The sequence below is a fragment of the Coregonus lavaretus genome, assembly GCF_964263955.1.
Source record: "Coregonus lavaretus genome assembly, chromosome: 1".
In the NCBI taxonomy this organism is placed as follows: domain Eukaryota; kingdom Metazoa; phylum Chordata; class Actinopteri; order Salmoniformes; family Salmonidae; genus Coregonus; species Coregonus lavaretus.
This window is the reverse complement of record NC_139988.1, coordinates 1,805,324-1,830,246: the sequence shown is the minus strand read 5'-3', so window position 1 is coordinate 1,830,246 and position 24,923 is coordinate 1,805,324. Positions and strand designations below refer to the sequence as shown.

Below are 24,923 nucleotides of genomic sequence, written 5' to 3'. Positions count from 1 at the left end.
GTCTCCGCACTACATTTATGTCAGTTAAGGTGGGGTTCCAAGGCCATTCTCACACCACGCTCCACCATCAGGAATGTGTTCATTAGGAACTAAATGTAAGGAAACAGATTGAAACAAGGAGGGACTACCTGAACTTGTCCAATAAGAAACACTAATTTTCATTTTCCCGTTGCAAAACGTTTTTAAATGTTTACCGCTGTGTGCTTTATTGAACACAACCCAGACCATAATCTCCTTTAGGTGCCATTCAAGAGATGAACTATCAGACATTATGGATATGTGTTTAACTACTCAGACTTGGGCTACAGGTCTCTTACACCATGTACAGGAACGATCGTGAGAAATCTAAAGGTAGCATGAAGCTTGCACATGGCATGCATCAACGGTGGACGGAAATAAGAACTCGTAGTCAAATGAGTGTGTCTACAAACGCCTTTAGCAACAGTGGTAGCCTGGAAGCGTGCGGTAGTCTCGCTTAACATAGATATGACAGAGTCCCTCTGCTCAAAATGTCTACAAATAGTGTCCCTTTAAATAAAGTCAGTCAGGCCTGTGTATCTTCATATGTGAGCCAGTGTTTACTTGCTAGTCAACTCAACGACCCCAGGCTTTCTGCTCAGACTGCATCAGAAGATGGAGGATGAGGACTTTTCCACGCACAAATCAATATAAACGGGCATTTGAATAAATTATCAATAGTTTGTCCGAAGAGCTGGACATCATTTTAACACAATTATGAAACAGAAGAATGTCATGATCAGTTTGTTCACATACAGAGAGAGGAGCCAAAAACACTGCCTACTTGGAGGACATAGGCTTGTTATTATAACTGACCAACATGTCTCAATTCAACCTCTTTGCCTTGAAACTGATTTTTTATAATCATCCTGGAATCATCATTTTTGTTCAGCTGCAGAAAGGTGGCCCACCACAAGATGCCTGGCATTCCCACCATACCATAATCATATCCATTAGAACAGGGCGTGTGCCGTCTAGATTGACATCATCATCAAACTTCCTTTCATTTCAAAATAGGGACTGAGGCTAACTGTGGATGAAAGATTCAGTCCCTGTAACTTCACGCAATAACAACCGTATTAAACACTAAATTTTTAATAAACTTACTCAGAAACTTGAAAAACGAGGCCCGCAGAATTTCCACAGAAAGCCTTGGTGTGCTTGATAAACAGGGCAGACTAGAACTAACACCATAGAGGGCTGACAGTCAGTCTGGAGAGTAGTGAAGAAGAGAGTGTCACTCACCCTCTTTGGAACAGGTCCACATTGTAGAACTTGTGGAGCTCAACAGAGAACTCCACCGTGGCCTGCACCTCACTCATTTTTGGCTTCAGAGGCAGACAGAGGGCTTACATCATCTGGGACATTATGACCCCTGCGGAAGGAAGAGAGCACCCATGTGAGTTACCTGAACTGATGTGAAGAGGAGTCATCATCACACGCTGGGCACAAATACAGGAACAACCTCGAGGCACAAGTCTTTCTCAGTTCACACTAGTAGAGAACTACAGTTGAGCATGCGTTCTCATCACACGCACTCGGGCGGTCAGGCACTCGGGCGGTCAGGCACTCGGGCGGTCACCTACCCACACACACGGTCATGCACACAGCGAAAGTAAAAATCACGCACACACACACACCTAGTCAACAGCAAACAAACGGTCGTACTTGGCTCAGCTGTTTCCAATAACAAGCACCGAACGCCCAATCCAAACAGACCCATGAGGGCTGCAACCAGCTGGGTCCTCTGCTTCAGATGTAAATAACATGTCTTTCCTAATTGGCTGGCAGCTCAGCCAAACATAGAGAGGGGGAGGGGGGGGCAGAGAGAGAGGGAAGAGAGAGAGAGTATGGGGGGGAAGGAACAGCTATGAATCATATGCTAAAATAGTCCTGAAATACTATATCAACTACCGGACAATATTAGAAATCCACCAAGTACGTGACTACAGGTCTTAACTGAATTCAATAAACTGAATTCAATATTTTTGGCTCTCGACTTGATCAAGCCGAGTCTTAGGGACAGAGTAGAATTTAACCTAGTCTAAACACACACAGTTGGTACGAAGACCCAGACCAGGCCAACAGCAGATTCAACACAATGGAGCTGAAGAGAAATTGGCATTGCAAATCACCCAGAAGCCCTTTAAATTAATAATGTGAGGAATGAATAAATGACAGTCCTGTAGAGCTAATGGTGACATGTTCCTGCCAATGAAAGCAGACTGGAGTTGGAGGGGGAAGATAATATGACTGGCTGCATATTTGAAGGAGCTAGATGGCTTAGATGTGACTGAACTAAAGAGACCTGTGCTGGGTTGTTTAGAAAACTCACAGGAAAGAGGCCAAGTAGGGCAGAGAGGGTACAGCTAGCAGGGTTGTTATGATATCTCACGCAACAGAAGCCTTGAATACAGACTGTTTAGATCTCTCTCTTAATCACTATGCCTCTCTTTCTCCCACCAAGTCTGTCATGTTCTGTCTCTCTGACAGTCTCTACCTCTCTCTCCGTCTCTACCTCTCTCTCCGTCTCCTACCTCTCTCTCCGTCTCTACCTCTCTCTCTCTCCGTCTCTACCTCTCTCTCTCTCCGTCTCTACCTCTCTCTCTCTCCGTCTCTACCTCTCTCTCCGTCTCTACCTCTCTCTCTCCGTCTCTACCTCTCTCTCCGTCTCTACCTCTCTCTCCGTCTCTACCTCTCTCTCCGTCTCTACCTCTCTCTCCGTCTTCTACCTCTCTCTCCGTCTTCTACCTCTCTCTCCGTCTCTACCTCTCTCTCCGTCTCTACCTCTCTCTCCGTCTCTACCTCTCTCTCCGTCTCTACCTCTCTCTCTGTCCATTTCTCTCTTCCCTTCTCTCGTTCTCCTCTCCCCCCCTCTCTCTTTCACTCAGAGATGACGGAGGGAGACAAACAACATGACTGGCATGGTTTTCTCAGGCAGAGACCCAGAGAGACTCTTACGTATTCATATACAACCAAGGCAAGCCACCATACATAACAAGCGCTCCATCTTACAGCAAGGAATGCTGTAAATTATTGAGTGAAAATGCAGGGAATTTGGTTTAATCATATCAACACCGTATTCATAAAGCTTCCCCTCAGAGCAGGAGTGCTGATCTGGGACCAGTTTTGCATTTAAGAATATAATGAATGGACAGGGAGGACCTGATCCTAGATCAGCACTCTTTATTTTTGAACAGGCACAGAAATGATGGGATAGACGGACAAGAATATCACTGTCAGTAACAGTACCATCATCCATAGGCAGGCTGCAAGAAAAAACAGACTGACTAGGTTACAGATCATATCAGTTGCATGGGTTTCCATAGTTTCCATAGCCAAGTCATGAAGTGGAAGTGCAGGGAGCAGCACATGTTAAAACCTGTTGCACATTTCTCTTATATGGGAAAACACCAGTACCTGCATGCTTCACAAAGCAAACTGCATTTAAATGGAGATGAAATGGCTCTGAAACAGGGCCACAGGCAGCGGTGCCTAGCCAACTTTAGTTATATTTCTCAAGTGACTGAAAAGTTTCAGTTTGAGTAATCAAATCTGTTCCTTTATGTCCAAAATAGTTTGAAAACTTTGTGGTGGTGAACTGCTCCAAGTACCGTTGTAAAGCCTAGATCCACTTAGTTATGTCTACCAGTAGGGTCTACCTGTCCAGTAGGGTGTCTGCTTTGCAAATTAGTGTGACAAGCTGGTTTGGGCTACTGTTTGCATAGCCAGATTTGCATAACCAGCCATCCATTTACTAACTGAACACAAACAAGCAGAGTCAAATAACTGAGATTTAGCGACACAATCACAATTCACAACTGAAATGACACAATGATGCAAGACAATATATCCTGGATCTAAGACAACATTACAGATTGTACTGATGAGGAAAGCCAACAGGGGAATGTAGCCTACTTAAGATAAACCGGAGAGTCACCCTTATAATCCTTCCCTCATAACTCACCATGATGCAGACTAGCACACATCTAGGTTCCAGTATAGTACAGTATAGTAATGTGCTTTTCTAACCAGCTGTGGTGCCACCCTGTTTCCTCCCTCTAAGTGCAGCTATGTGCACCCTGATTAATAATTAACATAATAATCTATGGAATTCACACTCCACTCCCTGGACTTTTGAAGCCTGCGCTCTTCCTGGAAGTTAAATGACTGTAGAGAAACAGTAAGCGCCATTCATGAATATGACATTTTAAGTTTATTTATCTTTGCCAAGCTAAACAACTTCGCTACCTGTGTCTGTGAATGCTCTCTGAGCATCTGAGACAATCATACCTGCAGTCTACCTTCCTCTTTTCCCAACCTAGTCACACTCTTGACAGTGAGTCTATGGGGATACTTCAACATTGTGTAGGTAGCTAGCTAGCTAGTTACCCAACTGAACAGCAATAACATTTTGACAACTTACTGAGAAGAAATAGCCCAAGTCATGTCTGAGAAGAGTTATTACAACATGGTATAGCTAGTTAGCTAACGTTAACTGGTTACCTTCACTGATGGAACGTATGACAGTTCAGGGGAGAGTAACATTAATATCCCTAGGGCTAGGAGGGGCGTACTAATTAAGGGTTATCGTTCGGTAGTTTGCTAGCTATGTTACACAGACATAAAACACATACTTTATATGGGTCCTGTTGACTGAGAAACTTCAGTAGGCCTATTATTTACTCAAGAGTTTCACACGATCATTCTCAGATGTTGAAATATTCTGTGTCCATTACCTATTGCAAACAAGGACAGAATGAATCACCACACAAAATCTGGCTACCAAACTAGCTAGCTACCTAGCCAGTTTCTACCAGCAAAACGTCATAGCAAGATAACTAGTTAACTGGTTATTTGGGCAATATGTCAACTAACTAGCTGGCTGGGGTTTCTTCAGAAGAAACAGACAACTAGTTGAGTCAACAACGTAGTTAGCTAAATAACTAATGTGTTGGCTAGTTAGTTAGCTGTCAGTCTTACCACAAAGCTAACTAGCTAACGTTACATTACTAGTTTTGCACTTTGCAGTAACTAGCTAACCGTCCTTACCTAGCTAGCCAGCACGATAACTTTAAACTCGTAACTAGCTAACTAGCTAATCTTTCAAGCAGTAAAGCACCAGCCAATTACTTTATTTCACACATCTGCGCTGTAACGTTACCGTTATCTAGTAGGTAGCTACATTAGCTAGCTCGTTGGCCGTTGATCTACTCACCAGACTCAACAGAGGGGTTCGACGACAGATTATCACTTCTTGTGATAGTATTTTGTCTTTTAACTATGACAAAACAGCATTAAGCCGACTTCAAAACCATACGGGACAACGACATGGGTAGTCAATCCAGTCGCTTGATTTTGCACACAGCTTCGGAAGCCTGGCAAGGCTAGCGACGTTTGGTTTGAAAAAAAGGAAAACAGTGGAGGCGGCCGCGCACGTTCTCGAACATAAAAACTGCGCAGTTGACGCGCAGATCCAGTCAAGTGGTACTGTGCGTCCCTGCTGGTGACTCTTTTGGTGCTTTCAAGACAACTGGGAACTCGGAAATAACCGAGGTCAAATCATGACGTCGGTGATCTTCAAGTCGGAAAGTCAGAGCTCTAGAAAGATGCCCTAATTTCCGACTTGGAATTCCGAGTTGGATGACCGTTTATTTAAAAATATTGTTCCCTGTCGGAGCTCGTTTTTTCTCGAGTTCCCAGTTGTCTTGAACGTGGCATTAGCACACCATCCCATTTTCACAGCACTTAGCAGCTTCTCATTGACATAAACTCTTTAACTTTCTAACTTCTGCAGTAGGCTCCCCTCCCCCTCTGGAGCCTAGCAGGCTAACCTATGAGCAAAGACAGACTTTATGGGTCATAAACTGGCCCTTCACACCTCTGGCCCTATACAAACCGATTGGTTGCTAGGGCTCATGGTTGCCAGGGGCTTTATCACACAGTGGGGTCAGCCAATCACATCTTGGTTTCCAGATCCCCAATTCCTGCCTCTCCCTCTCAGTCTCCTTCAAGCAGCCACAGAGAGACCAGCAAGCTGTCTCTGACCTGCACAACAACAACTGGTCTCGCTCATATCTCTTCGGACATGTGGGATGGTGTGCTTGCACAAAGTGAGTGTGTAACACGTGTATCGTTATTGTTTGTTGTTCTTTATAGTTTTTACTATTGCCTATTGCATTCTGCCTCTGTGTATATCGTTGGTAGCATATCCATTTAGACAGTCCTTTATTACCATTGTCATTGCTCTGGTCCCGTGTGGCTCACTTGGTAGCGCATGGCACTTGCAACGCCAGGGTTGTGGGTTCGATTCCCACGGGGGACAACTATGAAAATGTATGTACTCACTAATGTAAGTCGCTCTGGATAAGAGCGTCTACTAAATGACTAAAATGTAAATATATTGTGCTATCGTATGTCCAGTGTATTCATTAACCCTGTTTTCTGTACACAAAGACTACCATTCCTCTACTGTTCCATGTACATTTCATCTGTGTGTGTGTAAATAAAGTATCCTAGTGTGTAACTCTGAGGTTGCCTTATTCCCCTCTTACTGGGGGAGGTCAAAGATCAGTCCAAATGGAGAGTCCTCTCTTTCAGGTACCATAGAGAATGATAGTGAACTCTAGTGCCTAAAAGCCTGTTTTAGCATGGGCAGGGTCATTGAGGACTTTCAACATTTAAGTAATCTACTGGGTGGGACTTCCTATGTGTTGAGGTAGGATCACACAATGCCATCCAGGTCATCAGGAGTGATCAGCCAATGAATTATACCTGTGAGCAAACATTCCATACCTGCAGGTGGCAGTAAGTCGCCAACCTGGCCTTTATACAGTAGCTGCAAAATACACTCCAGGTGGCAATATGCACACTTTCAGTTTGTTTACCAACTCATAGAAAATGGATAACTTCAAAATGGAGATCACAGACGCCATAATGGGACAGATACAAAGAACAGTCCTCTATCATTCTCAATGAGAGGTACTTGTTATGACTGATATGACAGACACAACTCAGATTCCTCACTGATTGAGTTTAGATGGATTGCTTGGTCCGCCCCTCCCATCTGGATATGGTTGGAGATGAGGCATTGCAGGGTAAATGCTAAACCATCTTTTATAACTACTATCTACTATAGTGGTTGAGGGGGAACTGGCAGAACGGGGCTTGAACCAGTGACCCTGTGGGACGGCGACCACATGTGCCATAAAAGCCCTGGCCTCTTTGCAGAGGCAGACATTCAGTAGTCTTCAGACTACTCTCTGACACCTATTGGATACTGTGAAAAAGGAATGATGCAACTCCAATAGAGCTCTGTAATGTTATAGTGTAAACCAGCGGCAGACAACCCTGGTCCTGGAGGGCCGCAGATACTTCATGTTTTTGATTAAACCAACCTGGAAGTGTGAACCTATGGTGTGAACTGTGTGGAAATGTTTCAGTCAGGCTCGTATGGGAACAGATCACAGAGAATGAAGAGGACAGAAATATTGGGAATACTGACTGTGCAAATAGGTCACCAGAGAGGGGTGAGGGTGGTGTGGGTGGGGCTTGTCCATCATAACATACCACCAAATGTCATGTGGATTCTGTTGATCCATTTTCCTCCTTGAATACATGCTCAGTATTAGTTACATTATGTTTGGGACTACTACATGCCATCTACCATCCGACTGACGATTAGTCGTCATGATAATCAATGGTTTTGATCAATCTCATGTGACAGGGAGAAGGTTTGCAAACTTTTTTATAGAGATGAGGTCTTCTGATACTGAAATAACTAAATAACTAAACATTAAGACAACACAGGTTCTTTCCCATCAGGGATGGAGCATAGGACAATGGCATTATAACCACTAGGAGATAAACATGCAAAGCACACAATATCGTTAGTGCTACACTCAGTAATGCCTCTGTACCATTTCATATGTCAATGCACTGCACAGAGGCATTCCTGACGGGCAGGCCCCAGGTGGTGATGGTTGGTAACAATACCTCCGCCACGCTGACCCTCAACACGGGGGCCTCCCAGGGATGTGGGCTCAGCCCCCTCCTGTACTCCCTGTTCACCCATGACTGCGTGGCCACACACGACTCCAACACCATCATTAAGTTTGCAGACAACACGATGGTGGCTGATCGCCAATGGCAACGGGACAGCTTACATAGTAGAGGTTAGAGCCCTGGCAGTGTGGTGCCAGGATAACAGCTTCTCCCTCAACGTAAGCAAAACCAAGGAGCTGATCGTGGACTACAGGAGACAGGGGGGGTGTCACCCTCATCTGCATCGACGGGGCTGCAGTGGAGAAGGTCAAAAGTTCCTCAACGTGCACATCACCAAGGACCTGACATGGACCCATCACACCAACACCGTGGTTAAGAAGACGCAATAGCTCCTCTCCAACTTCAGGCAACTGAAGAAATTTGTCATGGCCCCTCAGAAACTTCTATAGCATCTTGTCTGGTTGCATCACCGCCTGGTATGGCAACTGCACCGCCCTCAACCGCAAGGCTCTACAGAGGGTGGTGCGTACTGCCCAACACATCACTGGGGATGAGCTCCCTGCCCTCCAGGACATTTACACAAGGCGGTGTCTGAGGAAGGCCCGGAAGATCGCCAAGGACTCCAGTCACCCGAATCACGGACTGTTCAACATGTTACCATCTGGCAAACATGTCGGAGCATTGGGTCTCGGTCCAACAGGCTCCATCAGACTGTTGAGCAACTAAGCCTAGCTGTCTATCTGCTCAGAGACTATTTGCCCTGACTCTCCATACATCCATCCATTACACAGAAGCTCACACACACACACACACAAACACACACACACACACACACACACACACACACACACACACACACACACACACACACACACACACACACACACACACACACACACACACACACACACACACAGTCAACGCTGCTGTTTCTATACTGTTTATTCACTTACACGACCAAGAAACTATTCACTTTATATTTGTAAATACAGTCATACTTGACATAGTACATTCATAATTTATACTGTATATCCTATTGTGTACATACCTGTTTTATTACTATGCATATTACTACTTGTTATTCTTGATTTGACTTTGGATTATTATGGATATTCATATTGTACTGCACTGTTGAAGAAGCTTGAAAGAAAGCATTTCGCTTCACCTTTTATACCTGCTGTAAACGGTGTAAGTGACAAATACACGTAGATTTGATTTAATATGGGGCACTAACCCTAGTACAGTGTTTAACCACTGACCTGACCCACCCTCCACCACTGGATGACAACAGAGAACAGTATAAGACACGCCTCAAAGGACTCCTCAGTTTGCCAGTCTTACCAGAGGTGTTATTTTGTAGGGTCTTCTTGTTCCTCACACAGCTGGGACCTGTGGACAGGTTTTTACCAACAAATACCCCTCTAAAGGCCTACTAAATGGGTGGATTCAAAAGGTAAACATTTACTGATTGATTGATGTATGTAGATATTGCTTTGCATAAGATATGCATGCTGCTGTTATACAGTCATTCATTTATTAAAGTTCACAGACTAGGCTATACATTTTGAACTGAATTGCAGATCTGTAGATCAGGGCTCTCCAACCCTGTTCCTGGAGAGCTACCCTACTGTAGGCTTTTGCTCCAACCCCAGTTGTAACTAACCTGATTCATCTTATCAACCGGCTAATGATTAAAATCAGGTGCACTAGATTAGGTTCGGAGTAACAAACGTACAGGACGGTAGCTCTCCAGGAAGACGGTTGGACGGTAGCTCTCCAGGAAGACGGTTGGACGGTAGCTCTCCAGGAAGACGGTTGGACGGTAGCTCTCCAGGAAGACGGTTGGAGAGGATTTGCTGTCCATGATATAGGATTCTATATATTCTATTCTGGTACAAAGAGGGCTAATTCATCTGCTAATATCTGTGTTCCTAACATCTGTGATGACATTATATTTGTAATTTAGGGAGGTCCTCCTCTACTTATTATGCTATGTGATCCCACAATGCCTCTGCACAGGCCTTCACTCGCAGAGTAAGTATTGTTTAATACTCTGCAGAAGACATACAGACAATAGGGTAGTGCATTTAAATATCTTCTTAAACCCTGGCACAAGCTGAATTTGTAGACTATGTAAATTCACAATATATGATGATGTCACTCTTGGACAGTTATTACTGAAATGAATGTCTTACATTGTTGCCTTGGAGATGTTACTAAAGATGGGAAGTCAGGAATGAGGGATGCTGATGATGACGATAATGATGATGATGATGGTGGTAATCTAATTTCAACATTTCATGATGGTAAGAAACTGATTGATACAATGGTGCAGCTAGGTAGGACTCCATCAGTGAGCCAGGCTGTCCAGTCTAGAGCCCGGGTGTTAGGCTTAACAGGAAACAACCAACACTCAGAGATAATATTTATTCAGTGCTCACAGCAGGGGTACGTACAGCAGTGCAGCAGCTTTTCAAACACTGGATGATTGGATGGGTGATTGGATGTCTATCCACGCACTGTAATCACTGCACTGGCAGCTCCTTTCAGTGTGAAGGTTAGGCTACAAGGCAATCAGCACTGGTGCAGGCTAGGAAGGAGGTGGCACTTGGATGTGCACACACACATATGCATGCACCACACACACACACACACACACACAAAGATGCACATATCCTACTTCAGCCAAGACAAGTCAGTATGTCTCTTCCCCTTTACAGGGGTGTCTTTTTCCTCTGGAGCTGGCATTCAAACTGAGCAAGGCCTGTGTCCTCTGATTAATGTCGGAGAGGATCGTTTCCCAGGTGAAAGTTCAAACTACTGAGGGCAAAACAACAATTCAAAAAACAAATTAAAACTATCCACGTCAACAAGTATCCTTACTGTACTTTATCCTACCAACAGGTTTTTATATCATGTCCCAGTTTCACATTGCTGAGCTGGCCAGAAGAGGAATAGTTAAAAAGGTGGCTGGATCAACCTCTCAGCATGTTGCCTACAAAATAGGGCCAGCATTCAACTTCAGAATTAACACAAGGTAAGTAGGACCGATCCAGTGGCGGCTAGTGCTGTAGATGTAATGTATTTTTGTATGTTTTGTATAATTCTTTATTTATTCAGGGAAAACCCATTGAGACCACGGTGCCCTGATCACAGCAATACAACAACCAATACAATGTAAAACAAAACAGCAATCAACACAAAACACAACATTTATGAAAAACAGTTACAGTCCTCAGCTACTAGCTATTCAATTAACACTCTAAACTGCCCGAGCGGCACCAGAACATCTCATTGTAAACAAGCTTTGTAAACAAAAGGGGAATAGTGTAGTGATCTACGGGACTTTAATGAGGACCAGCCGACCTTCTGATACAGGATGCAGTGGTGAGTATTACAACTGTCCCCTGTGATAAAGCGAAGGGCGCTATGGTAGATGGCATCCACAGGTTTAAGAGGAGTTAGTGGCTGCTTGTTGCATTCTGGTATTGTGTCACCATAGTCAAGAACTGGCAGGAAAGTCGACTGTACAATCTGCTTCCTGCTGTTTAGGGAGTGACAAAGCTCTATTTCTAAAAAAGAAGCCCACTTTAAATCTTAGCTTTTTAACAAGCTCATCAGTATGTTTTGTAAACGTTAAATCCTTGTCAATCCAAAAGCCCAGATATTTATAGGCAGGAACCCGATCGATGGGAGAACCATTCAATTCATAAATATATAGTCCATCTGAAAAAAAAAGGTGTGAGAATTAGAGAAAAACATATATTTAGTATTGCCCACATTAAGTACAACTTTTAAACCAACCAGGGCATTTTGTAAGGCAACAAAGTCAGATTGCAGCTCTAACAACGCCTAGTCAACAGCTGGGGCAATGGCATACATAACAGGATCGTCTGCATACAGCTGAATATCAAAAGTTTGAACAGATAGACCGATATTATTTATATAAATAGTAAAGAGAACAGGTCCCAATACGACCCCTGTGGTACACCTTTCGTACTATCCAGGAACCTAGACTTGACACCATCAGAAATCCCACATTGTGTCCTGTCTGACAGATCATTCTAAAACCACTTGCAAGAAGCCTGATCCAGGCCTATTTCAGTCAACCTTTGAATAAGAATGTGATGGTCAACAGTGTCAAAGGACTTGGAAAGGTCTATAAATAAGGCAGCACAATTATTTTTATGATCCAAGCAATTTTAACACATAATCTAAAACGAGCATAGCACCTGAAACAGTGCTACAGTATGTCCAGGTCTAAAACCGGATTTGTGCGCAATAAGAAATAGAATGAGAAGTTAAAGAAGTTCTTAGCTGACAGTTGGCCAGGGAACGTAAAACTTTGGAAAAGCAAGATAATTTGGAGATTGGACAGTATTTATCTAAGTCAGAGGGATCTACTCCTTTATGTAAGGGGAGGACATGTTCCACTTTCCAGATCTTAGGGAAAACACCAGAAACAATTGTCAAATTAAAGACATACTGTAGGTCAGGGATCATCAACTAGATTCAGCCTCGGGCTGATATTTTATTGAGTGGATGGTCGGGGGCCGGAGCATAATTACATATAATTTGTAGACTGCAAATTGACCGCAAGAAGCCCAAACAGATATAATGTTTGACTAAAACAAAATCATTTCAAACCTTGCTTACATTTGTATACGATCACGTTGTGTCTCTCTATTATGTGTGGGAATACTTGGAAACAGATTTCTTAACTTAAAATCACTTGGAGCTGATTTCCTGGTGTTTTTTTTATTGTTTTTTTTACAGTCTTTTATGTCCATCAATGAAAATTCCACACCCCAAAAAAAGTACAAACATTTTCTTTTGCTCAGTACTTAGAGGGGCAAATAAAACCACCCACGGACCAAATTCGGCCCGCGGGCCGTCAGTTGGGGAACCCTGCTGTAGGTCAACTCTTCTGCAATAATTGGCCAGAGAGCTGCAGTATTGGTGAACACTACCATCTACCGGTCATGTTTGGTACTGTCCCTGTCCATGGTGCTGAATCAGGGAAACTCACAGGACAGTGCAGTGTCTTATCCGGAGCGAATTACAGGAGCAATTAGGGTTAAGTGCATTGCTCAAGGGCACATCGACAGATTTTTTACCTAGTTGGCTCGAACCAGCGACCTTTCGGTTACTGGCCCAACGCTCTTAACCGCTGGGCTACCTGCCGCACTAATAGGCTACATAAAGGTCCACTGCTCACATGAAGGTCCCCTGCTCCCTTTAGGATAATTATACATTGTTTTAGCTATAGCATCACTTCTGTATAATTGAACTACAATTATATACACTTTTTTGTAAATTACTCTAGACTCGATGTGTAAAGCATGTAGATGAATAGACAAATAGGCCTTAACATCTAGGCCTACTATAAGCATGGCGGTATTAGCATTGGCGATATTAGCCAACATATCAAAGGCATATATGTTCAAGATAAGTGACTATCTCTCTCCATGTTTCAGATCAGCATATCCCCTTGGACTACCGGAGGAATTTGTGTTTGCGACAGTTTTACGAATGAACGGCAGTACCATAACCAAGAACTGGAATATTTGGCAAATGCAAGATTTGAAAGGCGAAGAGCAGCTTGCCGTTAGTCTGAACGGAGAATCACTGTCTCTTGAATTCACCTTCACAACATTGAATAAAACACGAGAGACGGCCGTTTTCCCTTTCCTACCGTTCCTCTTCAACTCTCAATGGCACAATATCTTACTGAAAGTCAGCAAGCGTTCTGTTACTCTGTTTGTGAATTGCATTATGGTGGACTCTCAGAACACACCCAAGAGAGGTATAGTCAACCTGGATGGATACACGTTGATTGGAAAGCTGAAGGATAACCCCGTTTTAGCAGTGCCAGTAAGTTTATTGTTTTGTAAACTTGCACTTAGCCTTCTTTCAAAGGCCAGTCCTATGGCAAGTACAAGAGGTCTGGGACTTTAAGGCACAAGAGTTGGTGCGCTTGTCAAGTAACCGCATGCCCACTCCAAATATTCAAGCATAATTTTGGGGGCATACACTCTAGCCTACATTGGAGAGTTTTACTGTAAATGACCGACTCCGAGAGTGACTGTTGAGCTGAATGCGGCCTATGTGGAATGCGTGGCGCTCCGCCCTGTCAATTTCTACATTAAAGTGGGAATTGTAACACAGAGGTTCTAGTCCAGAAGATGACCCGGCTGCGCCTAGGGAAGGCCAGGAACAGTTTCTATGATGACACCGCAATATTATAGGGAGATGTTTGTAAAAGTCCGCGTAATTTCGCGCGTAATTGCCCTTTGATAATAATTGCCCAAGTGATTTGGGATGTCTTTTTGGAATTCTTTATCATCAGGCCTGTTCACTCTATTCGTGGTCACAATAACGAGACATTAATAACAATACAGTCAGTAGTTATCTTACTCTTAGGGGCAAAAATGTATGATTTGTTGAGAATCAAGCATGTGATGTGCGTAAATTGAGGACTAGGCCTACATAATGGTTTATCAGATTGAGGATTGGTGATGATAACTAATGATTTAAGGGTCAATATTTTGTCAATTATATTATATATAGGTTGTGAATGTGACTTATGTCGGAGTGATTATTATTTTTGTATTTATTTTTCAGTTTGAGCTCCAGTCGATGCTCATTCATTGTGATGTGAGGCGTCCACAGACCTGCAATGACCTACCAGCCACGACATGGGTAAGAACCATTGACAAAACAGACTGCAACCATGGTCAAATTACCAAACCAAATGATCAAAACACCCAGTACAGAGGCTGGTATTATCTAGTCCAGGCAACCATTGTAAATAAACAACATGAAAAATGAGCACTAAACAGGTGGGTCAATAAATCCCAAGCCATTTAAATCGCCCGCTATTATTTTCCATTCGCCCTCTGTACCCTTAACAACCCCTCCCAGTCTGTTCCCGTGCGCCGCCCGTGAATTCTGCCAATCACTTCCTATAACTAAGCAGGTCATGAATATGCATAAGGCTTTGATGCCTATGGTACCTCTGGAGTTTCAGTTGGTAGAAACGGATTCAGTTGGGTTACTTTTTTGTCGGGGGGTCCTTCAACCCAACTCATCCAGGAAAAAGGAAACATTTTTTACTCTTTCTTGCCGTCCGGGAGAGGGAAGAGCAGGAGAACATGGCTCGCGGGCCACTTTTTTGGGTACTTTTGCTGCAGATTGTCATAATTTGCTCCGCACAAGTAAGTCCTTATCTGTGTACCTCTGCTTTCAGGTTGATGAAGCAGAACTGCAGGTGAGTGTATCTACATTATGTTATTCTCATGGATTTATTGATGTGGAATCAACTAGCAAGAATGTCCAGATCATAGTTGGTCTAGTCATGCAAGTTGAAGTTGTTCTATAGGAAACACTGAAACAAAACAAAGGATGATCATTTCATTTTTCTAACTGGGTGACTGTGACTGAGAATGTAGTATTTATTTACATCATGTACTCCGTGGGTACACACTGGTTGAATTAACGCTGTTTCCACATAATTTAAATTAAATTACGATTATTTCAATTATTTTGCTTCCCTATGACAGTTGTGCACCTGTTATTTCTTAAATTAATTATTATTGGCTAAGCCTAAAAGAGACTTCTGCTTCTCCTTCATTTTCAGACATACAGTATGTCCCATGCATACAGATGTATGTTCATTATGTATAGCAATAATATCCATAGCTGATTGCATTGTTTGACCGTCTCTTTGTCCAGAGGGCCTCAGGACCAGTCGGCCCTCCAGGACCTGCAGGTGTCCCAGGAATTGATGGTGTCGCTGTAAGTTCTCTCATCTATTAACTTTCATTATCTTCCGAATGATAAGAGCATTATCACAACTCATGTTCATAATTGATTTGTAAGATGGGACGAGCCCACCTCATGCCACTATCACAATCATCCAACACGTTCATAATTATGCAATTATGTGATTTGTATGGTGGGTGAGCCCAACCCCTTTTACAACCATAATCAACTGCATGCTGAAGAGTTGGAATCAGACCAATTATGTATAAACACATATGTATACATATGTGAATATATATATTTATATATTTATCTGTGAATTTCACATGTAGGCCTTTTTCTATTTCAGGGTGAGAGGGGAGAGGACGGAGAGGACGGCCCTGCTGTAAATATCAACTTTTCATTGTTTTTTATTATTAACAAAATACTATGTCATTATCATCTAGTAACTATGATGTATTTTACTCTATGTCTGCTGTTGTTGTTGTATATTGTGGTTTTGTTGTGTTGTTAGGGTCCTGATGGAGATGCAGGTAAACTAGGCTCAGCAGGGTTGCCAGGCGAGCCCGGGGCTGATGTGAGTATCCTATTTCAAATCATTCATCCTCTGCCTTCAATTTCCTGTTTGTCATCATTGGCACCTTTTTGTCATATTTTACATTTTAGTCATTTAGCAGACGCTCTTATCCAGAGCAATTAGGGTTAATTGCCTTGCTCAAGGGCACATCGACAGATTTTTCACCTAGTCGGCTCGGGGATTAGAACCAGCGACCTTTCGGTTACTGGCACAACGCTCTTAACCACTAAGCTACCTGCCGCCCATATTTGATGATAGTAATAGTGAACTAGTCATGATGATTGTCCTACTCAGGTTATAGCAGCAGTACAGTAGCTAGGGGCTGGAACTTCTCAATATGTGCACCTTCTACCCTTAAAAATATGTTCTTGCTTTATCAACGTGTGGAAGTGGTGGTGATGACCCCTTCTTTACCCAAGAGAGGAGCCAATCAATCTTTACCCAAGAGAGGAGCCAATTCATTTTCATTCATTTTAGTCATTTAGCAGACGCTCTTATCCAGAGCGACTTACAGTTAGTGAGTGCATACATTTTCATACTGGCCCCCCGTGGGAAAACGAACCCACAACCCTGGCGTTGCAAGCGCCATGCTCTATCAACTGAGCTACAGTTGGCTACAATCTTTACACAAGAGAGGAACCAATCAATCTTTACCCAAGAGAGGAGCCAATCAGAGAAAAATTTGAAGAATTCTCAAACAGACCAAAGAAAAGGCTAAGAATCTGACAGTTTCCTTTGTAACACAACAGTCTTTTTGTTCAGACAGAGAGAAGGACGGCCTGAACTTAATTAACTGTAGCTTCCATCCAAATTGGAGGGGGAAAAGAGGTTTAGGAAAACACTCCTAGGATAGAATAGTTTGTACTAATATCCTAAAACATACTATCAAGTGTACATGGTCCATGTATAACTTTGTACGTAGTTTGCATTTCAGTCACAATTATGCTATAGGTTCACAAAGTGACGGTAATAGGTGTATAGAGTCTGAACAAAGGCATATGGATGAGATATCAAGGTGGATGAGTGTACCAAACATTAGGAACACCTTCCTAATATTGAGTTGCACCCTTCCACTTTTGCCCTCAGAAAAGACTCCATTTGTTGGGGAATGGACTCTACAAGGTATCGAAAGCGTTCCACAGGGATGCTGGCCCATGTTGACTCCAATGCTTCCCACAGTTGTGTCAAGTTGGCTGGATTTCCTTTGGGTGGTGGACCAATCTTGATACACACAGGAAACTGTTGATCGTGAAAAACCCAGCAGCATTGCAGTTCTTGACACAAACGGTGCACCTGGCACCTACTACCATACACTGTTCAAAGGCAATTAAATATTTTGTCTTGCCCGTTCACCCTCTGAATGGCACACATACACAATCCATGTCTCAATTGTCTCAAGGCTTAAAAATCCTTCTTTAACCTGTCTCCTCCCCTTCATCTACTCTGATTGAAGTGGATTTAACAAGTGACATCAATAAGGGATCATAGCTTTCACTATAAAGCCTTAGTGATGCAGTACCCAGCAGTGTTTGTGCTGTGGGTGTCTCCAGTCTCCATTCTCCAGTTGAGAATCCTCAGGCTGGTGTGGAATGATACCTGTCAATAGGGCTTGTTTGAGTTGGACCAGAGGAATGCGGGTTAAAGTTAGGGTTAACCACTCTCCCAGTAAGTTAACTGTCTCAGAGAGATGTCTCAGTTTGTTTCAGATGCTCTGTAGTGTACTAACCGTGGTGTCTGTGGAGATAAATGCCACCATCTATTCAAACTAAACATGATCTATCTTAAATCAATATAATCCAAGGAAGCATTTGTTGAAACTAGTTTGAAATTGTCAACATAAGTCAGAGAAAGGAAAATAGCATGTATTTCAGAGCTTCGCATTTCCGTCAAGCTGGGCTGAAAAGTGCTGGATACTAGTTTCTGCTAATGCACAGTATTTATCGATTCATTAATTGTGGGAGGGTCATCGTTTAGCCCTGCCCACACCTACTTCTGAGCTCCTCCCACCCCATTAGCTGTGTGAAGTACGCAAACCTTTTTAATGACATCATGTACATACACAGCTGGAATTATTATGAGATTAGGAAGGCTTAAAGCACACTTTAACGTTTGTAGTTGAGTCAGTCTCCTGAGTGGCGCAGTGGTCTAAGGCTGTGCCACTAGATCCTGGTTCGAATCCAGGCTCTGTCGCAGCCGCCCGTGACCGGGAGACTCATGGGTGGCGCACAATTCGTCCAGGGTAGGGGAGGGAATGGCCGGCAGGGATGTAGCTCAGTTGATAGAGCATGGCGTTTGCAACGCCAGGGTTGTGGGTTCGATTCCCACGGGGGGCCAGTATAAAAAAAATATGTATTCACTAACTGTAAGTCGCTCTGGATAAGAGTGTCTGCTAAATGACTTAAATGTAAATGTAGTTGCAAAAACATTTCTTAGAGAAAGGTATTCTGTTATGATTGCTTATGAAAAGGTAGCAATTAACTCTCAAGGCTTTCAAGCGCACAGCAGATCTCCTACTGACATTGGATTACATTTCTGTCTTTGTTGTGATGCATTAGTGAAGTCTGGTCTCTCTCTCTCCTCTCTTCCTCTCTCTGCAGGGTTTGACTGGCCCTACTGGAGATGAAGGCCCTGATGGTCCCCTTGGACAGAAAGTGAGTAACTAATCACTAATGAGCCCTTTAATGTTTCTGCTTCAGAGACTCTCAGACAGCCTGGTCCCAGATCTGTTGCTGCTGTCTTGCTAACTCCTTTGGTCATTGTCATGCCAGACAGCACAATCAGATCTGGGACCAGGGTAACTCTCAGCCAGGTGACTGAGCCAAGCTGCTGACCGTCCATTCGCCCACTGTGTTGGCAGGCAAGACAGCAGGAATTACAATTACAACCCGTAAAGTAATTCCTCATGACAAATGAGCTTTAATCGCTGATCCCTGATCCCTCCCTGCTGATCCCTGATCCCTCCCTGCCAGAGTTCTGGGTAATCTCTGTGGGGAACCAGGCCCAAGCATCAAGAGTCGTGTTCATTAGGGCACACAAAGAAAAACATTTGAAAATGTTTAGCAACGGAGAACAAAATTAGTGTTTCTTATTGGATGAGTCCACTAATTCCCTCCCTATTTTTCTTCTTCGTTTGGTGCCTAATGAACAGGACCCAAGCCTTGGGGGAACATTTGCTGGGCCAAGTGCACCTTGCATAGCTCAGGCTCTCAGTCACAGGATTAAACTGGAAGAATGTTAATTCAGTCTGTGAAGTCTCTAGTTAAGTTATTACTCAGACGGCTTCATTTATCTAAGAAGGAAATTGGCCAGAATATTCAGTATAAGAGTCAAAAGGATACGGAGTAGGATGCTGTTGGTGTGTGTTTTTGATGAGATGAAAGCATGTCTTTATGGATAAATACTTTGATGTTTTCCACACGCATAGTTTCCTAAGTCTCTAGTTAATGATTTTACTCAGATAGCTTCATTTGTCTTAGAAGGAAAAATACATTGGGGAGACTATTACAGCACAGGAAAACAAAAGATGCAGACTTTTGTTGGTTTGTGTTTGGTGTGTGTTTGGTGTGTGTTTGGTGTGTGTTTGACAATGTCTAAGGATTTAGAAATGTGGCTAGATAATTACAGTATAAGAATACAAGTCGTGTGAGAATATATGCAGCAGAGGCTTTTATCCAAAGCAACTTACATTTTTAGTATGCCTATGTGGTCCTGGTGGAAATAGGAAAGGATACTGAATTCTGTTTGTGTGTACATGATGAGCTAAAAACATGTCTTTATGGAGAAAAATACTTTTATGTCTTCTATATGCATAGTTTGCTTTGGGTGCTGGATGGGGGATGATTAGCTCACAGTACATATTAGACATTCTCTTTATAGTTGACTCATGTTCACTGTGTTTTCTAACTGACATGCTATGTTACTTTGTTTTCAGGGTGAACCCGGGAAACCAGGACCTCGTGGATTAGCTGTGAGTTACATTATTCTCTATGAACCACTCATTCATTAGTGGAATCAGTCCATACTGAAGACTCAGAGCCATAGAACATTCTGCTTTCCCACTTCACATGAAACATAGCTTCTAAGGCTTATTGATGAAGCCTTCATAAAAGCCTTTATAGAGCCTATAAAGATGCTATAGTACTTTATGTCACTGGCTCTTCTGGTGTTTCTGTTTTTCTCCATAGGGCGTTGGAGACGATGGACCCCCTGTAAGTATTTTACAGTCTTATTAATTACACATTCACACATGTATAGACCTTTACAGTACAGTATCTAGTAAAATGTCTGTTAACGTTCACATGAACCATGGTAAGATACCTTGATGCGTTCGGAAGGCAGCTGTGTGGTGTTGAAAACCTTTCAAAACTGTATGAATGATAAATTAGTACAGGTCATAATTTTCACTGAATTACTTGTTTCTCTGGACAGGGACCCCCAGGGCCAGGAGGCCTTCCGGGTCAATTGGGCAAAGGTGGATCCCCTGTGAGTATCAGTGACTGACCCTCATCACCTAATGATCCTCATGACCTAGCGATCCTCATCACCTAACGATCCTCATCACCTAACGATCCTCATCACCTAACGATCCTCATGACCTAGCGATCCTCATCACCTAACGATCCTCATCACCTAACGATCCTCATGACCTAGCGATCCTCATCACCTAACGATCCTCATCACCTAACGATCCTCATCACCTAACGATCCTCATCACCTAACGGTCCTCATAACTGAATGATCCTCATGACCTAACGATCCTCATTACCTAACAAGCCGCAGGACATATAGATCCTCAGTCAGGACATGGTGATTCTCTATGTGGACAGTGCTTGAATTGGGCCGGAACACACCGGTGCTGAGTATCTGCACCTTGGTACTTTTTACTGCTTGAGTTCCAGCACCTGAATATAAACAGTACTGGACCCTAAAATGAGTACCAGCTCCTATTTCAGTCCACTTCAAGCACTGCATGTAGATAGTTTGGGAGCTGGAGTCTTATGGCCAAATACGTCTGACTGGATGTACTCCACAGGGGGCTGCTGAGGGGAGGACAGCTCATAATAACGGCCGGAACGGAGCGAATGGAATGGCATCAAACACCAGGAAACCATGGAAACCATGTGTTTGATACCATTCCACTGATTCTGCTCCAGTCATGACCCAATTAAGGTGCCACCAACCTCCTGTGATGTACAGTACCTCCTCCCTCAGGAAGGTCAGTCAAAAGGTGAATGAAATGGACCATACCTGTTTGTTTGATCTGTTTTCTATGTCCGTTACCACAGGGCGCAATGGGAGTGAGAGGACCAACAGGACCTGGTGGATCAGCAGGGCCTAGAGTGAGTAGTGTCACCGTGTTACGTCCCCAGTTGATGATACGTTGACCAGCACATCCAGAGAATGTTGTGAGCTGTTAGTGTGACATGTTGAACTGGCATCTACTCTTCCTAATCAACTGATTAACAATTCTCAAAATGATGTGTTATTCAGGGTGCAGCAGGGATGCAGGATTTGAGTGCCGAGCTGGTAAGACTTTGTTCCTTCAATACAACTTAGTGCCTGGCATTACACGTATGAGTGATTCTCTGACCTTGTTGATTTATCCTGCTGCTGTTTAGTGCCCTGGTGCCTGTCCACCTGGGACACCTGGTCATCCCGGCCTCCCTGGCATGAAGGTGAGTCAAGGGTCAGGGGTCAAGGACAGCGTACCATATGAAGTTATGTCATGGATAAACGTCCTCAGTGGTATGCTAGTACGGCCATTGGAACGTAGCCAGTGGTGTATTGATAACTTGGTCTCATAAGTCATAATTTATTGTGTTAATGGTAACCATCGCTGGTTCAACCATGGCCTCACAGAAGTCATTGGTTTAAATCTATTCTATTGTCTTCACAGTTAGTATAATGATAGTCTAACAGTGATATGTGATAGAGATTGGGGAGGATGTTTAAGCTTCACGGTCCTCTGTTTTCTAGGGTCACAAAGGAGTAAAGGGGGAAGGAGGAGAGCCTGGGAAACAAGGACACAAGGTAAGGGGTTACATTTTATACACTTTCAGAGAACTGAACAAAAGCCTACACTACATTCAAATGTCCAGAGAACTAGGCTTAGTCTGTTTCTGGAAATCCAGACCTAGATGTTTCCATGACATAGAATGAGCTTGAAGCTTTGTCGCTGCAGTGGTCTCATCTCTTCATGTGATGCTTCATGAGATCAGCTTTACATCTTGACTGATATTCAGATCAGACATTATGAAATACTATTAAGAAATACTCTCTCTGCTACTTCTCAGCTGTCAGTATCCATCCAATCAGGGTCTGAGATCCATCCAGCCAGAGTCTGAGATCCATCTAGTCAGGGTCTGAGATCAATCCAGTCAGGGTCTGAGATCCATCCAGTCAGGGTCTGAGATCCATCCAGTCAGGGTCTGAGATCCATCCAGCCAGGGTCTGAGATCCATCCAGCCAGGGTCTGAGATCCATCCAGTCAGGGTCTGAGATCCATCCAGTCAGGGTCTGAGATCCATCCAGCCAGGGTCTGAGATCTATCCAGCCAGGGTCTGAGATCCATCCAGTCAGGGTCTGAGATCCATCCAGTCAGGGTCTGAGATCCATCCAGCCAGGGTCTGAGATCCATCCAGCCAGGGTCTGAGATCCATCCAGTCAGGGTCTGAGATCCATCCAGTCAGGGTCTGAGATCCATCCAGCCAGGGTCTGAGATCCATCCAGCCAGGGTCTGAGATCCATCCAGCCAGGGTCTGAGATGATATGTTGCCTGATAGTGCTCTACTTATGACCCCAGCCCTCTGCGAATAAGGTGCCGTTTGGGACGCAGACCATGTTAGTCATGCAGGGGTTATGGCTGATATGGAATGCCATGCTAACACATCCACATTCAGCCCTGTAATGCTTCCATACATCCATATACATGGGAATAAGTTCAGCTCTATGCCCAAGTCACTTCATCACCTAGTGGCCTATAACACCATTCACTGTCTGTCTAGAGTCAAACTTCATGTATCCATCGACTGTAAATGACTTTCTCCCTGTACATAATTCAGCCATGCTTATTGGCTCTATTGAAGGGTGTCTGGTGTAGTACATGGATGCTTTTCCCTCACAAGTCAAAGGGTGTTGTCTCTGACAGCTGATTGAACTCACAAAAAAATTTTGGGCAGTGGCACATTGGCAGTGTGATCAGCGGTAGAGTCGATTTCATTGAAAAGTGTGTCATGAATCTCTGAGTAAATGAAGCTATAGCAACATTGATTTAAAGTCCATGTGAGTTTTATTGCGGCCATTAATGTTGTTTTGAAACAGCTTCCATTTGAAATCCATCTTTCTATCCTCCTATACCTACTAATGTTTTCATGTCTCTGTCATACGGTGTTGTTCATCTTCCTGATGTCTTCATGTTACTTCTCTCTCTAGGGTGAAGAAGGTGACCAGGGAACCACAGGGGTCCTCGGATCCCAGGGCCCAAAGGTTTGATTCGTTCATTAACATCCCTTTATTTTAACAGATAATATAACACATTGTCTACAGTGATAATATAACAGATTGTCTATAGTGATAATATAACAGATTGTCTATAGTGAGAAGATAACAGGTTGTCTATAGTGAGAAGATAACAGGTTGTCTATAGTGAGAAGATAACAGATTGTCTATAGTGATAATATAACAGATTGTCTATAGTGATAATATAACAGATTGTCTATAGTGATAATATAACAGATTGTCTATAGTGATAATATAACAGATTGTCTAGTGAGAATATAACAGATTGTCTATAGTGAGAATATAACAGATTGTCTATAGTGAGAATATAACAGATTGTCTATAGTGAAAATATAACAGATTGTCTATAGTGATAATATAACAGATTGTCTATAGTGATAATATAACAGATTGTCTATAGTGATAATATAACAGATTGTCTATAGTGATAATATAACAGATTGTCTATAGTGAGAAGATAACAGATTGTCTATAGTGAGAAGATAACAGATTGTCTATAGTGATAATTTAACAGATTGTCTATAGTGATAATATAACAGATTGTCTATAGTGATAATATACAAGATTGTCTATAGTGATAATTTAACAGATTGTCTATAGTGAGAAGATAACAGATTGTCTATAGTGACAATATAACAGATTGTCTATAGTGATAATTTAACAGATTGTCTATAGTGAGAATATAACAGATTGTCTATAGTGAGAAGATAACAGATTGTCTATAGTGAGAAGATAACAGATTGTCTATAGTGATAATATAACAGATTGTCTATAGTGAGAAGATAACAGATTGTCTATAGTGAGAATATAACAGATTGTCTATAGTGAGAAGATAACAGATTGTCTATAGTGATAATATAACAGATTGTCTATAGTGATAATATAACAGATTGTCTATAGTGAGAATATAACAGATTATCTATAGTGATAATATAACAGATTGTCTATAGTGATAATATAACAGATTGTCTATAGTGATAATATAACAGATTGTCTATAGTGAGAATATAACAGATTGTCTATAGTGATAATATAACAGATT

General features: G+C 42.8%; 2 protein-coding genes across 3 annotated transcripts in view; one reads left to right on the top strand and one right to left on the bottom strand.

The window, feature by feature from the left end:
- The window catches only part of LOC311130056 (protein FAM135A-like), a 50,003-nt gene extending 44,591 nt beyond the window's left edge, over positions 1–5,412 (bottom strand). For both annotated transcript variants that reach the window (XM_084162694.1, XM_084162695.1), the window contains exons 1-2: positions 5,237–5,412; positions 1,264–1,393 (exon numbers count right to left, since the gene is read on the bottom strand). In XM_084162694.1, the coding sequence (XP_084018820.1) occupies positions 1,264–1,340 (77 nt within the window). In that variant the 5' untranslated portion in view covers positions 1,341–1,393; positions 5,237–5,412. The remainder of the gene's footprint in view (positions 1–1,263; positions 1,394–5,236) is intronic.
- A 2,539-nt stretch (positions 5,413–7,951) lies between these two features.
- LOC311118744 (uncharacterized protein) overlaps positions 7,952–24,923 on the top strand; it is a gene marked incomplete at both ends in the record, with an annotated part of 37,941 nt that continues 20,969 nt past the window's right edge. The window contains 17 exons of the mRNA XM_084157665.1: positions 7,952–8,054; positions 10,927–11,059; positions 13,500–13,896; positions 14,647–14,724; positions 15,272–15,292; positions 15,757–15,819; positions 16,136–16,171; positions 16,301–16,363; positions 18,961–19,014; positions 20,295–20,330; positions 20,548–20,571; positions 20,792–20,845; positions 21,649–21,702; positions 21,854–21,889; positions 21,982–22,038; positions 22,340–22,393; positions 23,795–23,848. Coding sequence (XP_084013791.1) covers positions 7,952–8,054; positions 10,927–11,059; positions 13,500–13,896; positions 14,647–14,724; positions 15,272–15,292; positions 15,757–15,819; positions 16,136–16,171; positions 16,301–16,363; positions 18,961–19,014; positions 20,295–20,330; positions 20,548–20,571; positions 20,792–20,845; positions 21,649–21,702; positions 21,854–21,889; positions 21,982–22,038; positions 22,340–22,393; positions 23,795–23,848 — 1,317 coding nt within the window. The remainder of the gene's footprint in view (positions 8,055–10,926; positions 11,060–13,499; positions 13,897–14,646; positions 14,725–15,271; positions 15,293–15,756; positions 15,820–16,135; positions 16,172–16,300; positions 16,364–18,960; positions 19,015–20,294; positions 20,331–20,547; positions 20,572–20,791; positions 20,846–21,648; positions 21,703–21,853; positions 21,890–21,981; positions 22,039–22,339; positions 22,394–23,794; positions 23,849–24,923) is intronic.